General features: G+C 38.1%; 1 protein-coding gene across 4 annotated transcripts in view; it reads left to right on the forward strand.

The window, feature by feature from the left end:
* Window positions 1-16,529, forward strand: part of LOC106879043 (prolow-density lipoprotein receptor-related protein 1) — a 315,430-nt gene that overhangs the window by 225,843 nt on the left and 73,058 nt on the right. For all 4 annotated transcript variants that reach the window (XM_089340178.1, XM_089340176.1, XM_089340175.1 and 1 more), the window contains 6 exons: window positions 1,886-2,204; window positions 2,375-2,497; window positions 4,190-4,303; window positions 6,465-6,575; window positions 9,808-9,936; window positions 13,687-13,926. In XM_089340178.1, coding sequence (XP_089196304.1) covers window positions 1,886-2,204; window positions 2,375-2,497; window positions 4,190-4,303; window positions 6,465-6,575; window positions 9,808-9,936; window positions 13,687-13,926 — 1,036 coding nt within the window. The remainder of the gene's footprint in view (window positions 1-1,885; window positions 2,205-2,374; window positions 2,498-4,189; window positions 4,304-6,464; window positions 6,576-9,807; window positions 9,937-13,686; window positions 13,927-16,529) is intronic.

Here is a 16,529-nt window from a genome sequence, read left to right on the forward strand (position 1 = left end):
ATTAATACATTTTATTTTAACATCCAAGGGAAATAACCCATGCATTTTCCTAAATTATTTGGTTTAAATCAAATTGAGTATGCTTATTTCTTAGTATTTGAACAGTTAGATTTATTTTTGCAGTTTATCCAGTACAACTCTTAAACAAGTAAATAGTATTTTCCTAAACAATAGATCCACTCATTTCAGTTAGTGACTTATTCACGAATATACCAGCACTAGTGCCATTGAGGGTAATATTCTCTGCGAATGCACAAACACTTTTTTCAGAGTTATTTACTTTGAATTGTTATTATCTCATATCTGATTAGCCTGTTATTACGTAACATGCTTCACGCTTTTAGTATACATACCTTATTAGTATTTCCTCCTATGTTCTATATACTCTGGGAATGCATTAAACCCCTTTTCGGGGCTACTTTATTTGAATTCTTACTATCGGGTAACTAATTTCATGTTATTACATAAGTGACTTTACAATTTGGGCATTCATAAATTATTGGGAATTCCTAAAAACAAGATCCTGTGTAAGACATTTCGGTATTCTTTGTAAATGCACAAAAACTGTTTTAAAGGCTACATACTTTGTATTGTTATTGGATTAGTGAAACAATTATGAGAACGGAACAAAGGGATAAGCCCCACTTTCCTGGGAATTACCGGGTATGTCAGCTAGTATGTATATATATATATATGTATATATATATGTGTGTGTGTGTGTGTGTGTGTGTGTGTGCACACACATGAAGTAAGAAAAGAGCCTCTGCATGTGTCAGAAATAGTATGTATGATGTGGTAGAAATAGCAGCAAAATATTCCTCACTTGATGCCCTATCATCTTGAAACCTGGAATGATACATTAGATAATATAGTAAGAAATATACTCTACCTTAAAAAAGAAAAATAAATGGTCATGACTAGAATAGGTTTGCTCCATCTGGGTTAGCTAAAGAACAACAACAATCTTATGGATCACTAACATATATTGCTGTAGTGGTGTGGCTGACACTGGTATCAAACTCAAAACCATGGGTTTTGCAAAGTGGAATAGTTTACCCACTCTGCCATTACTCTACTAACGAAATTTACCAAACTACTTATAGAATCTTCTTGAAACTGCCCCATGGACTAAACTGATTCCTTCTAACTGTAAAAGTTACCTAGTTTCTTGAATTCTAAACCTTTGCCTGTTCAAATCATTTTCAAAAGTTTGTTCTAAACATCCACACTTAGGCAGATCTTGTTCCATATGTTCTGAGTAATATAAAGTTTTCCTTTCCTAAATCCAAAGTTATTCTGGTGGTTGAAAAACAATTGAGAATGTTTATCATATACAACGCATGGATGCCAGCAAAATATGTCTTGTGCATCATGTGATGTATGGGTTTGCAGGTAATTTGAAAATACCTGATGTGCCTTGCACAGTTACAGACTGCCCTTTGGCAACGCACAGTACCTGTTCAGCCACCCTGCCAGGAATACGGTGAAGTCATGGGACTGCTGCATGGCAGATTATGAAGAGGTAGTGGAATAGCTCAGTCGAGCCAATGGTGCTTCTTTCATTGATGCTGAGCAGAGGAACCCTAGAAGATCAATGGTCAGAGTCACCAAGCTCTATCATGTGAGTAACTGCAATGCACCCATAGGAGTAGCATCCGTGGTTGCGTAATCTACAAATGAAAGATTCCCTATGAGTCAAGCTCTCAATTCAAATTCGTAATAATGGAAATGGATTGGTAACAATCATAGGAATCCACGAAAGCAACAAGACAAAAAAGCCTGATATTTAGGATGGCCAAAGTGTTAAAATGTGAATTATGTTTGCTGACTTCAGTTCTCAATTTTTATGTTGTTTTTTATTTTTGTGTTATGTGTTGTATTTCAGGACATTGTTAATGCTGTCCCTCGTCATCCATTTGCTCTGGCTGTCTATGGAGATTTCATTTACTGGACAGACTGGGTTCTCAAAGCTGTCCTCCGAGTCAATAAACATGATGGTTCCGGTATAACTTGGATGAGGAATCGTATTGCACGACAGCCCATGGGTATCATTGCTGTGGCCAATGACACAGATGATTGTACCCAGAATCCTTGTTACCAGAACAAGTTTGGCTGTCATGATACATGTAATGTTGATCCCCATGGTCATCCATACTGTACATGTCAAGATGGTTTCACACTGATGCCAGATGGAAAATCATGCAGTGAGTTGACTTCCCTCATTAATGTTATCCTTGATTAATTACTGATGGCTTTCTTTTTAATTGCTATTGTTTCGCACCCTGTTATATAAAATATAGTTTGTTTTTTTAAAAACTTTTCTTGACACCCTGCTTCTTAAAAAAGACTCCAACTTTCTCTTTCTAAATAACAGGTTTCCACTGCTCTGAGGGTATGTTTGCCTGCACATCCAGTAACCGATGTCTAATGTCTGAGAACCGTTGTAATGGCAAAACTGAGTGTCCTGGCGGTGAAGATGAACAGAATTGTTCAGAAGGTAAATTCTGGAAAAACTGCTTTAATCTTTTTCTGTCTTTCTTTCTCTCTCTCTCTCTCTCTCTCTCTCTCTCTCTCTCTCTCTCTCTCTCTCTCTCTCTTATATATATATATATATATATATATATATATATATATGCTTGTGCCACATAAAAAGCACGCAGTACATACTGCAAAGTGGTTGGCATTAAGAAGGCCATTCAGTCATAGAAACTATACCAGAACAGTGGAGTCAGGTGCAGCCTTACCAGCTCCAGTCAAACCATCTAACCCATGCCACCATGGAAAACGGACGTTAAATGATGATGATATTTCTCCTCCTGTCTCTTTCTCTATTAATAATCAAATATATTCAGTGGGTTAGAGAAAGCACTCGTGTCCCAACTTTTCTTTTTTTCAAAACTTCTGAGACTGATAGGAACAAGGGAAGATAGTGTTCTTGGCCCCAGAACAAAATCCTAATGCTTATAGCTAAGTGTGCCCTGCTAAAAGCAATTTGTGACAAGTCAGTCCTCACTTCTCAGCCAGATACTTTTCTTTTGGATTCAGTCTAGGATGTTCAACATTATATGACTCTCTCAATCTATGTGTTCTGTAACTCACTTGAGACCAATTTTCAACAGAAACATGGTAACAAAAGATGTTAATGTACTTTAGGAGCATTTTTAGCATATTTTCTGGTGTATAAGTCAGCATAGTTGTGTAAACATTCAAACAGTGTCACAACCTTTTGAAATTCTGCTGCATTTCACATGGAATTGTTCTCTAAAGTCAGTGTATAAATCGACCAATCTCCTTTGGCTGTAAATTTTAATCTGAAAAATTCAACTCATATTGTGTGTGTGGTAGATGTACAGGTACAATAAACACTAGAAATGTACAGAAAATAGACTCCATCAAAATCCAGTGGAAATATTTAGAAGTTGCTGATAGCTTCTGTTATCTGAGTGACCAAGTCAGTAGTAGAGATGGATGCTCTGAGAGGGTAGCTGTTAGAATAAGAGGGTAGCTGGGCAAAGTTCAGAGAACATCTGCCTTTGTTGGTAATACAGGGCCTCTCCCTCAGAGTGAAAGGCAGATTGTATGATGCCTGTGTGCAGACAGCCATGCTACACAGCAGTGAAATGTGGGCTATGACTGCAGAGGACTTGCAAAGACTTGAAAGAAATGAAGTTAGTATGCTTCACTGGATGTGCAATGTCAGTATATGTACAACAGAGTATAAGCATCTTGAGAGAAAATTCGGGCATAAGAGGCATCAGAGGTGGTGTGCAAGAGAGAAGACTGTGCTAGCATGGTCATGTGATGCATATGGATGAGGGCAGCTGTGTAAAGAAGTGCTGATCCCTAACTGAAGAGAGAACCTGTAGAAGAGGTAGACCCAGGAAGACATGGGCCAAGGTGGTGAAGCATGATTTTTTGGTGTTGGCTCTCTCAAAGGTGATGACCAATAATCAAAACCTTTGGCAGTTTGCTGTGCTTGTGAAAACACATCAGGCCGTGAAATTATAGTTGTGGACATGTGAAATCATAGTTGTGCCAGTAACACATAAAAGGCTCGCAAGACTTTATGTGGTATTTTCAAAATACCTGCATACCCATAAATACCCTACACACACATGTATTAATGTTTTTACCTTTTATTTTCTCTTGTTATTTATGTTTTTCTTTTATTTTTTTATTGTTGTTTTAGTTGAGTGTAAAGAGAACGAGTTCAAGTGTTTAAACAACAACAGCTGTATTCTATCCTTTTGGGTTTGTGACTCCATCAAAGAATGTAAAGATGGTTCAGATGAGGCTAATTGCAGTAAGTTTTAATTAATATTAATTAATTTTTATTATTTCCTAGTGCTTTTCTGTCAGATCAAGCTAAGCCTAAAAGAGTTTATATTCTATATATATTCATCATGATTTAACATCTGTTGTCCATGCTGGCATTGGTTGGATGGTTTGACCAAAGCTGGGGAGCTGCACCAGACTCCAGTCTGATTTGGCATGGTTTCTATGGCTGGATGCCCTTCCTAACACCAACTACTTTACAAAGTGTGCTGGGTGCTTTTATGTGGCACAACACAGGCACTTTTATGTGACACCAGACGGGCGTCTTTACAAGACATCACACAGGCGCTTTTACATGGCATTGTACAGGTGCTTTTACATGGTGTAGCATGGGTGCTTTTACATGGCACCACCACAAGTGCTTTTCAGTCTGTCAGGGTTAATGGAATATGTACCACTTGAGCACAGGGATCAATATAATTGATTAGCCTCCTCCCCTAATATTTCAGGCTATTATTATTATTGTTATCATTTTTAAGGCAGGTAGCTGGCTACAGTCATTATCATTTTTAAGGCATGGAGCTGGCTGAATCACTATCATTTTTAAGGCAGGGAGCTAGTAGGACCATTAGCACATCAGACGAAATGCTAAATGGCATTTCTTCCCACTCGCTAAGTTCCAAGTTCAAATTCTGCCAGAATCAACTTTGCCTATCATCCATCTGGAGCTGATAAAATAAAGGACTAGTTACACACAGGGATTGAAGTAATCAATTTGTCCCCTTTACTTGTACCAAAATTAGAAAGAATTATTACTTTTTAGGGTGGTAGCTCTGGTAGAAGACTCTTGGTCTCAGGGCGGCGAGCTGGCAGAAACGTTAGCACACCGGGCAAAATGCTTAGCGGTATTTCGTCTGCCGTTACGTTCTGAGTTCAAATTCCGCCGAGGTCAACTTTGCCTTTCATCCTTTCAGGGTCGATAAATTAAGTACCAGTTACGCCCTGGGGTCGATGTAATTGTCTGTCTTTGTTTGTCCCCTCTATGTTTAGCCCCTTGTGGACAATAAAGAAATAAGAAGACTCTTGGTCATTAGGTCATGCAGTGAGATAGTGAGATCAAATAAGGTATATCCAGAAAGTTTGCTGCAAACATTTTTGCCTCAGGAGTTTTGTCCATCGGAAAGTTTGCCGCATAAGAAATTTTGCTGTAGAAAAGTTCGCTGCATAGGAACTTTTGCCATAGGAAAGTTCACTGCATAGGGAATTTTGCCACATGACAATCCCCCCCCCCCCAAAAAAAAATAAGATGAATTGCTCCTTTGGTATATAATTGCTTCAACCAACCTATATATTGTATTATTGTGGCAAGTCTACAGGGTGGGGGTGCAAAATAGAGCAATCTAAAAGATGATAATGTTTTGAAAAAAAAAAAATCTGCTGAAGTAAAAAATAATGCAAAATAAATATAACATTTACAAAGAACAAAAAGAAAACAAAAACACAATTAAATCTAAAACAGAAATATAAGAACATATATATAAAAAGCACAGCATATTGCCTGACAATTGAAGGGTACTTTTAAAGCATCATTCAAGCATGGCCAAAGCCAGTGCCAGTGGCATGTAAAAAGCACGATTTGAGTGTAGTCAATGCCTGACTGACCCCCGTGCTGGTGGCACGTAAAAAGCACCTACTACACTCTTGGAGTGGTTGGCTTTAGGAAGGGCATCCAGCTGTAGGAACATTGCCAGATCAGGTTGGAGCCTGGCACAGCCTTCTGGCTTGCCAGTCTTCAGTCAAACCTTCCAACCCATGCCAGCATGGAAAGTGGACATTAAACTATGATGATGATATAAAAAGCAATTTTTTTCAGAGCTGCTATTTCTCTAAACCACGTTGCCTGCCATATCTTCAAGATTATCTATACAGCGAAATTATTTTATGGCTTAATTTGCTATATGGGAGAATTTCCTACAAGTTTTTCTACTGTCTGTTTTTCTGTGGCAAATGTTCCTAGAACCCAAATAAGGAATCATTTGGATTGTGAAGGGATAGAGTTAAACACCATTTGATAGACCATGTTCACCATAAGAGGGACCACATTAACTGTTTGAGGGACTGTGTTAACCATGCCACCATGCTTGGTGTATATTATTTGTGTTGTATTCTTTTTTGTTTTATATCTTCAGCCTGCAAAGAAGGATTCTTTCAATGTAAAGATGGAAGCTGCATTGAGGGCAAGTGGGAATGTGATGCCCATCATGATTGTGTTGATGGTTCTGATGAACACAAATTTTGTAGTAAGTAATTTCATTTCCTTAAATTAATGTACATTAATCATACACACACATACACACACACCCCCATACAAATAAACACAAACACACATTTCTTTGCTACCCTTTTAATAACCTTTACCCAATGAGATCAAATCAAGAGACATTCTCTGATCTTGCTCAAACCAGCAAAAGATTCTTTACATAGCCCTTCATAACCTGAGCTTCCCAGAATCATAGGGTTTTACAAGAAGTCTTTCAGAGTTCCATAAAAACAATTATATGTAAATGAGTTTTGAACAATTTTTGTATTTAATTTTTTAATTCAAATTCTGTCAAGGTTGATTTTGCCTTTCATTCTTTCAAGGTTGATAAAATAACGCATCAGTTATGTTCACATCATCCCCTAAAAGTTGCTGGCCTTGAGCCAAAATTTGAAACAATTATTATTATTATTGAGTGAGAGAACAATGCATGTCATCAAAGTCACACTGGGGTACAAATATACGAAGCCCAATATACCTATCATGACTACCCGTCTGATAAGGTTACACCAGGCACATGCATCACAACCACATGTGTACAACATGGCAATCTCATATCAAGATAAAATGCACATGACCATGCAGGTGGGACCCAGTTAGAATTTTATTCAAGTTTAGTAGCCCATCTTGCTCAGAAAGTCTCTGAATAAAGATTGTTTAAGAATGATGAACAAAACATTCATGCTTCCAGAGGTGAGTTATTCAGAACTAAAAGAATTCCTCTCAACACATGGCTATGATGCTCCTCCACAAGTGATCAGAACTGCATGTACCATCAGCCACTAAGAGACATTTTCAACTGGTTAAGATCAAGCAAGTAACAAGTAAATCTGCAGTATTGAGCAGAATATTTGTTGTAGCCCATACTTCACACCAAGACAAAACATGTACATGATAAAACTTTTAGTTAAGAATAGAAGCCTTGAGAGCCACTGCATCAGGGCATTTATTATTATTATTATTATTATTATATATATATATATATATATATATATATATATTTTAAGAAAAAGAAAAATTCCTTGATATTATTATTATTGTTTTACTTCTCAGAACATTTAGTCTTGTTTGTTCTGGTAGATTCTGTGAGAGCGGACAGCAGCCTGCTGTCAGAGGTCTCTCACAGTCTCTTTCTGCACATCAAAAGCTTTGACACTTGGTTGTTAATTATCATTGGGAGACATTCAACATCCAAGTACCAATCTCAAAATCCTAGCAGTCCACTGCAGAGCAGATTTTTTGGGCTTGCTCTGCTCTTATGTCAATTTTGATTTCTCTGACGTATTTCTCGAACTTGGCTGTTAGTGCTCCGAGTGCCCCTGCAACTACTGGGATGACTGACACTCTCCTCATAGTCCACATTCTTGCAATTTCTTTTTTTTAATAGTCTGCACCTTGCTAGTTTTCCTGTTCATTTCCTCAAGCTCGTTCTTTGTCCACCTAACAACACCTGTGCTGTATCGTATTAAGGAAACAGCTCATGTGTTCATTGTCCTGATTTTGTTTTTTCCATTGAGTCTACTTCCCATAATAAACTTGGTTCTCCTGAGATATTCTCGCCTAAAGCTTTCCTTCATTTCACTTTCTTTGATTTTGTCGTATTCTAATATCCCCAGATATTTATATCTATTAGTCTTAATATCCTTGATTTTCTACACCATCAGACGACACTACTTTGCCTCTGTTATTATTATTATTATCATTATCATTATTATTATTATTATTGTTATTATTCAAGCTGGCAGAATCTTTAGTGCCCTGGGCAAAATGCTTAGTGGCATTTTATACATCCTTATGCTTTGAGTTCAAATTCTGCTGTGATCGACTTTGCCTGTCATCTTTTTGGTGTCAATAAAATAAGTAATGTAATCAATGTAATCAACTCACCCCTTGCCCCAAAATTTCAGGCCTTGTGCCTATAATAGAAAGGATTATTGTTACTATAGAAACAAAGCTCTGGTTTAGTCTTATTCCTGATAGGATTTATGTGGTTGCAAGTTACTACCTGTAACATTAGGTATCCACATGTTTTCAGCAGTCTTTCAAGTGCTTGGAACCCTCCTGATGATTCTTGCTGTCCCTAAGAGGCAAACTTTCTGAAGGAGCTCTACCAGGCATTCTAATTCAATCTCCTTCAGCTATTTGTCTATATCTTGGCTTACTGTTTCCAATGAACCACTTATTTATAGGCATGACCTTTACTGTTCTCATGTCCCAAATTCTTCCAATTTCAAATTTCAGAGGATAGTATTTTCTTTATTTTTCTTTCTCTTTCTTTACAATCCTGGAATCAAATGGGCATGATGGGTCGATAAGTAAGCAACTTCACTTTTCCTTATCTATGATTGTAATATCTGGTGTTATTTTCTAACTTCTTGTCCATTTGAAAGGAAAGTCTCACAAAATCTTACATCTCTCCAACTCTAGTACTCTTTCAACTTGATGATTGTACCAGCTGTTTCCAGCTTCAAATCCCTATTTCTGACAAAATTTCCAGTATAAAACTTTTGCAACCTGGTCATGCTTCCATTTCTTATATTCTTCCTGTGCCAACTTGGGGCATTCTGTCATAATGTGTGCCAATGTCTTGTTCCAACTTCCACAGGCTCTATATTTTTCTGACACATTCTCTCCATATATATTTTTTCTCAAATTGTTTGTTTTTATCGCTTTATCTTAGGCTGCTGCAATTGAGCTCTCTATTTCTTTTTCTCTTTTTTAATTGCCCCTTTTTTAACCAAACTCAGGGTTTTCTTCCACATATGTGCCTTACTGTTTCACCCCTCTCACCACACATTTTGCATTTGTTGCTGTCAGTAGTGTTGTCTGTTCTGCACTTCACATAGTTGGTCCTTAACGCTTGTTCTTGAGCTGCGCATATGAGTGTTTTTGTCTCTATCTTCAGGTCACTCCTCATCAATAGTCATCAGTCCTCTGTATCTGTTTTCATGTTCAGATCTCTTGCAAACTGACCATGCATATTTTCTCCTTGCAGGCTGTTTCTTTTTGTGTTCATTTCTTGTTTAAATTTTTCTTTCATTACACAATTCTCGGTTTCATGATGCTGGCCTTCTTCATATGTTTCAACAGTTCAGTCTTGATGATGCTGGCCTTCTATTATTATTATTATTATTTTATTATTATTATTATTATTATTATTATTATCACTTATTATTATTGTCACTTATTATTATTATCACTTATTATTCTAGATCGTCCAACCTGTCACCCAGATAACTTCACTTGTGTCAGCACTGGTCAATGCATTCGTTCCAGCTGGAAATGTGATGGTCAAAGTGATTGTCATGACAACAGTGATGAATCAGAAGAAGCTGGTTGTCGTAAGTTACCCCAAACCTTCCCAGTTTTTACACTAGAACCTACCACAGCCATACTGTAACTATTATGTAACATTGTTGTTGCTTAGGCTTACACTCACATCAGCCCTGACCTAACAGAAATATGGACAAAGTTGTTATAACAGTGACCATCCAGTCTTTTTAATGTATATCATCATCATTAGATTTTTTACATCCACTTCATCATGGCATGGGTTAGATAGTTTTTCTGAGACTGAAGAATTAATTGGATGGCTACAGTTGGAATGCCTTTGGGCCATAGGGTTGGTGTCAAGCTAAACCACAGCAACATCTGCCTATATAAGATAAAACACTAAAGGAGGATCTACATGGTCAGTTGACTTGCTAGAAATAATAGCCAAATCTCCTTTAGGTTACAATTCACTGACTTCAATAAAAAACAGATAGCAGTCCTCGTTATTGGCTGGCAGTCCATTATCTTTGTCTTAACATCCACTTTTCCATGATTGCATGGGTCACTCAGAATTTGTTGAGGCAGATTTTCTACAGCTGGATGCCTTTCCTGACACCAACCCCCATCTGTTTCCAACCAAGGTAATAATTTCCTTGTTTCTGGACATGTTTTCATGGAAGATTGGAAAGAATGACAGTGATGCTTGTTTACTACTATTACATGAAATCAAGAAAAAGAAACACACACACACACACACACACACACAACACATATATACTTTGCAGTGTTACACCAGACATACCCTACTGCTCCCATCCATTGCTATATGCCTTGTACCTTGGAGGTTCACTCTGTTACTTCATCAACAATTTCCACTCTCCTCTATCCTCTCTAAAATGCTCCAGCCTGTTTTTCCTAGTGTTTACCCCTCTCTGTCCCTTATTATCCTAGCATAAAGGTCCCTCTTCCCTCTCCAGATGTGTAGCCTTGCCAGCTGCATACTGGCCTCAGTGCATGAGGCACAAAAAAGCACTGTGGGCACACACTGTAAAGGGGTCAACATTAGGAGTCGCATCCAACCATAGAAACCATGCCAAAGCAGACACTGGAACATGATACAGTCTTTGCACTCATTTGATCCTGTCAAACTGTCCAACCTACGTCAGCATAGACCATAGAACATCATCATCATCATCATTTAATGCCTGTTGTCCATGCTGGCATGGGCTAGACTGTTTGACCAGAGCTGGCAAGCTGAAGGGCTATACCAGGCTCCAGTCTGATATGGCATGGTTTTTACTCCTGGATGTCCTTCCTAATGCCAACCACTTTACAGAGTATGCTGGGTGCTTTTATATGCATCCATCCACATCACATAATGGTTGGCAGTTGGAAAAGCATCCAGCTATAAAAAAACAACCTTGCCAAAACTGATCTCACCTGTGCTGATGCCATGTAAAGAGTCCAGAGTCCATTCTGTGGAGTGGTTGGTGTTATGAAGAGCATCCAGCCATAAAAACCATGCCAAAACAGACAGTGAAGCATGGTGCAATCTTCTGCCCAGCTGGCTCCTGTCAAACCATCCAATCCATGCCATGCTTGAGAAGCAGATATTAAATGATGATGATTTTATATATATATATATATATATATGTTGAGACCCCTTCAGTCATGACTGACCATGGGATTGCACCTAGAAAGTTACCCTCCGAGGCACAAGTCCGGGCAACGTTGTTTATGGAAGACCAGCAGTTGCCCATGCATACCGGTCTCCCCTTTCCATGCCACCATTCTTATCCAAAAGAAAGGCAAAGGCCAATACAGCTTGGCACCAGTGATGTCGCAACTCATTTCTACAGCTGAGTGAACTGGAGCAACGTGAAATAAAGTGTCTTGTGCAAGGACACAACACGCAGCCCGGTCCGGGATTTGAACTCACAACCTCGCGATCGTAAGCTCGACGCTCTAACCACTGAGCCATGCGCTTTCACACACACACACACACACACACACACACACACACACACACACACACACACACACACACACACACACACACATATATATATATATATATATATATATATATATATTTATTTATTTATGTTTATTTATGTGTTTCAGCCAAGTGGCTGCGGTCATGCTGGTGCACCACCATATTATATAAAAGACAAGCAAATCTCCACATCTGTCTGTTTGTGACAACATCTATAATGGGGCGGGGGGAGAAATCAAAATATACATTACAACATATTTTTAGAAGAAGGGTAAGAATAAAAGTTGTTGTTGAGAAAGAAATAGAGAACATTTGTGTGTGAGAGACAGAAAGATGGAGGGAGGGAGGGGTGTAAGGAGAGAGAGATCATTAGTGTTGTCACCATTCTATGTTTCCATTACATCATTTATTAAAGGGAGAGAGAAAGGGGAAGAGAAAAAGTTTTTGTTGAGAGAGAAGTACAGTGAGAAAGGGAGTGTGATAAAGTGATAGGTTGTTACCATTGTAATTAACAAGATTACACTGGTGCAATACCTTATATCTTTGGGAAATAAATTTCCCTAAATCACTAGGTATATATTAAGCATATAATCCATATTCAATTAAGAGAAGAAAATGGAGAGTTAATGGTTAATGATTATTTATTAATAAATTGATAATCATTCATTCCTACAATCGTTTCAATTTTTGCTCATTCAGTAAATTACAAATTTATGCAATAAATCTGCATCTATAAGTTATGAGGAAAATATCATCAAGGAAATATTAGACATTAAAAAATTACATGTTCACCAATCTGTTTTTTCCAGCAGATATTTTCCTCATAACTTATAAATGCAGATTTATTGCATAAATTTGTAATTTACTGAATGAGCAAAAATTGAAACAATTGTAGGAATGAATGATTATCAATTTATTAATAAATTATTATTCACCATTAACTCTCCATTTTCTTCTCTTAATTGAATATGGATTATCAAACTAAATTTGACGACTGGCACCCATGCCAATGTCTCTTTCACTGAACACTAAACTCGGCTTGCGAAGACCTGTTGGGGCAAGCAAAAGTGAAATCATGCTGGCACCTGTACCAGTGGAGGACTAAGAGCACCGTCCGAGCGTGATCGTTGCCGGAGCAGCTGTCTGGCTTCGATGGCTTCAATGCTGGTGGCACGTAAATAGCACCATTTGAGCGTGATCATTACTAACATCGCCTCCCTGGCACTTGTGCCGGTGGCACATGAAAAGACATTCGATCGAGATCATTGCCAGTGCCGCTGGACTGGCTCCTGTGCAGGTGGCACATAAAATACACCATTTTGAGCGTGGCCATTGCCAGTACCGCCTGACTGGCCTTCGTGCTGGTGGCACGTAAAAGCACCTACTACACTCTCAGAGTGGTTGGCGTTAGGAAGGGCATCCAACTGTAGAAACTCTGCCAAATCAGATTGGAGCCTGGTGTAACCTCCTGGTTCACCAGTCCTCAGTCAAATCGTCCAACCCATGCTAGCATGGAAAGCGGACGTTAAATGATGATGATGATGTATGTATATATGCAAGTGTGTCTTTCTGTCACCACCACCATTTGACAACCGGTGTTGGTGTGCTTAAGTCCCCATAAAATAAGTTTCACGCTTTAAAAGAAGAGTTGGGGTCAATTCATTCAATAAAATGTTTTTCAAGCTCGTGTTCCAGTATGGCCACAGTCTAATGGCTGAAACAAGTAAAAGATAACATATTACACATTTCCTATAATTCTATGAAGATGTCTGTTTGTTTTGTTTATACTTTTTTCTATATTTTTTCCCCTTTATATTTTCAGCTGCAAGGATATGCAGCAACACCGAGTTCCAGTGTACCAGCAGCCAATGTATTGAGCTGCACGATCGGTGTAACGGCGAGTTTGACTGCCTCGATGGCTCTGATGAAATGGGTTGCTTGCCAAATGACTGTAACCCAATGTTACAGTACAGATGCCACAATGATTTCTGTATCGACAGGGTATTGTTTTGTGATGGGCATGACGACTGTGGAGATAATTCTGATGAATATAAAGATTGTGGTGAGTAAAAACAACCAAATTTATTTTATGTTCATTTGTTTGTTTGATCTCTTTGTCGCCATATTTTTGTAGCTAGGCATACACTGCTTTTGTTTCAAATCATCACCATATATATATTTATATGTGTGTGTGTGTGTATACGCACACACACACAATTATGCAGATGAACAAATTAGACACATCAAATATAGTAAATGTATTAGTTTGGGTATGAAGTACAAAATATGAATATATGTATACAAGCAAAAGGTGGAGACTTTCAGATGATGAATTTTTAAGTATAAATATATAGATATTTATATTAATAGGTCCAGCTTACAGAGTACAAATGACACAGGAAATTAAAGGGATGGAAGAAAGGTGTCATAAATCCAACAGCTGTTTCTGAGAGCTCGGAGATCCATAATAACGTTGGTAGATTTAGTTCATCACAATACACAGCCGTATGGATGTAATTAATGTTGGATAAGACGAGCCTCTGTCATCAGCGTAGAGAAGATCTTACATTTCAGATCTTAATGCAGAGAAGTTCAAAGATGGAATCTTTAATTTTGTTTGTCGTTTGTACTCTGTGTAAGTTGGACCTTATTGATATAAATATCTATATATTTATACTTAAAAATTCATCATCCGAAAGTCTCCACTTTTTGCTTTCTCTCGTTTTGCATGTATACATATATACATATTTTGTATTTCATACCCTAACTAATATATCTAATATATTTGATGTATCTAATTTGTTTATCTACATAATTAGCCCTGTACCCACTCAACTTGATCCCTCTTATAGTCTTTATTTACCTTGTGGAATGATCCCCTATAAAGATATTGGAGTCTAAGTTTGAATCTTTTGAGCACTAATAAGTGTTTTCTGTACAGAGAATCTTTGGATCTCATCTGTGAACTATATATATATATATATATATATATATATATAGCTTCATACTTTAACTAAAGAACTTTCGAAAAAAGATGGAATTCTTGTTCATGCAGATAAAACTACTCCATGTACCAATCACTTCTAAAGAAAGAGATTATAAAAAACTTTAAAGTCACAAATTCCAATAACCTGAAACAACTAAACCTCCAAGCAAAAGAAATTATGCAAAATATATTTTAGAACAATGTGAATACCCGTCAGAGTGTAAGTATCTTGAGAGAAAAGCTGAACATTAGAAGCATCAGTTGTGGCGTGCAAGAGAGACGATTGCGCTGGTATGGACATGTGGTGAGAATGGAGGAGGATAGCTGCGTGAAAAAGTGCCACACCCTAACAGTTGAGGGAACCCGTGGAAGAGGTAGGCCCAGGAAGACCTGGGCTGAGGTGGTGAGGCAAGACCTTCGTACATTGGGCCTCACCGAGGCGATGACTACGGACCGAGACCTTTGGAAATGGGCTGTGCGTGAGAAGACCCGGCAAGCCAAGTAAGATCGTTGCCAGTGCCCCTGGACTGGTTCTTGTGCGGGTGGCACATGAGATGCACCATTTTGAGCGTGGCCGTTGCCAGTACCGCCTGACTGGCTCCTGTAGGATTTTCGAGCGAGATCGTTGCCAGTGCCCCTGGACTGGCTTGTGCGGGTGGCACATAAAAGACACCATTTCGAGCGTGGCCGTTTTCGTGCGGGTGACACGTAAAAGCACCCACTACACTCTCTGAGTGGTTGGCGTTAGGAAGGGCATCCAGCTGTAGAAACTCTGCCAAATCAGACTGGAGCCTGGTGTTGCCATCCGGTTTCACCAGTCCTCAGTCAAATCGTCCAACCCATGCTAGCATGGAAAGCGGACGTTAAACGATGATGATGATGATGATGATGATGAAAACTGAACCTTATGAACCTAAAACACCTAGAATTAACATTAAGGACCACAAACCTAACTTGGATACTAAACCAACTGTAAGACTTATATGTCCCTCCAAATCAGACCTAGGTAAAATTAGTAAGTATATAAACAAACAAAATATTACTAGGATATTAAAATCATATGTAAAACTTAATAAAACAACAAGAGTAGCAAATTTTAATAGGGAAAGTGCTTCAATAAACTATAATACAAATCTGAACAAAAAGTAAGTTTATAAGAAAGTATATAACGAAGTTACAACTTCTGGAACTGATTATAAGTATGAAGATAAAATAATCTTTAATAAAAACTTTAACTCTTTCAAGATTAAAACAGCTAAGGAATTAAATGGTAATATAAACGCTAACCTGTTGGGTTGGCAACTAAGTTCCTGCCATTTTTTTAAATTTAAATTTTTTAAAAGGTTTAATAAAAAACAGCTACTAATTAATCAATAATGTATTCATCCTTGTTGTTTACAACTTCTTCCCAACATTCAACAAGATTTTCAATACCTCGTTGGTAGAAATCGCCTGATTTTGACTTAAAAAATTGATCCAACCAAGCTCTCAATTCTGCATCAGTATTGAACAAAATTCTGCACATAGCATTTGAAAGAGATCGAAAGAGGTGGAAATCCGTTAGTGCCAAATCAGGACAGTACAGCGGGTGTGGCAGCACTTCCCAGCCATGCGTTTGAATAGCTTCCTTGGTCATATTGGCGATGTGAGGGCAGGCGTTGTCGTGCAGCAGAAGAACT

Source organism: Octopus bimaculoides, chromosome 23 (assembly GCF_046866305.1).
Source record: "Octopus bimaculoides isolate indiv1 chromosome 23, ASM4686630v1, whole genome shotgun sequence".
Lineage (NCBI taxonomy): Eukaryota > Metazoa > Mollusca > Cephalopoda > Octopoda > Octopodidae > Octopus > Octopus bimaculoides.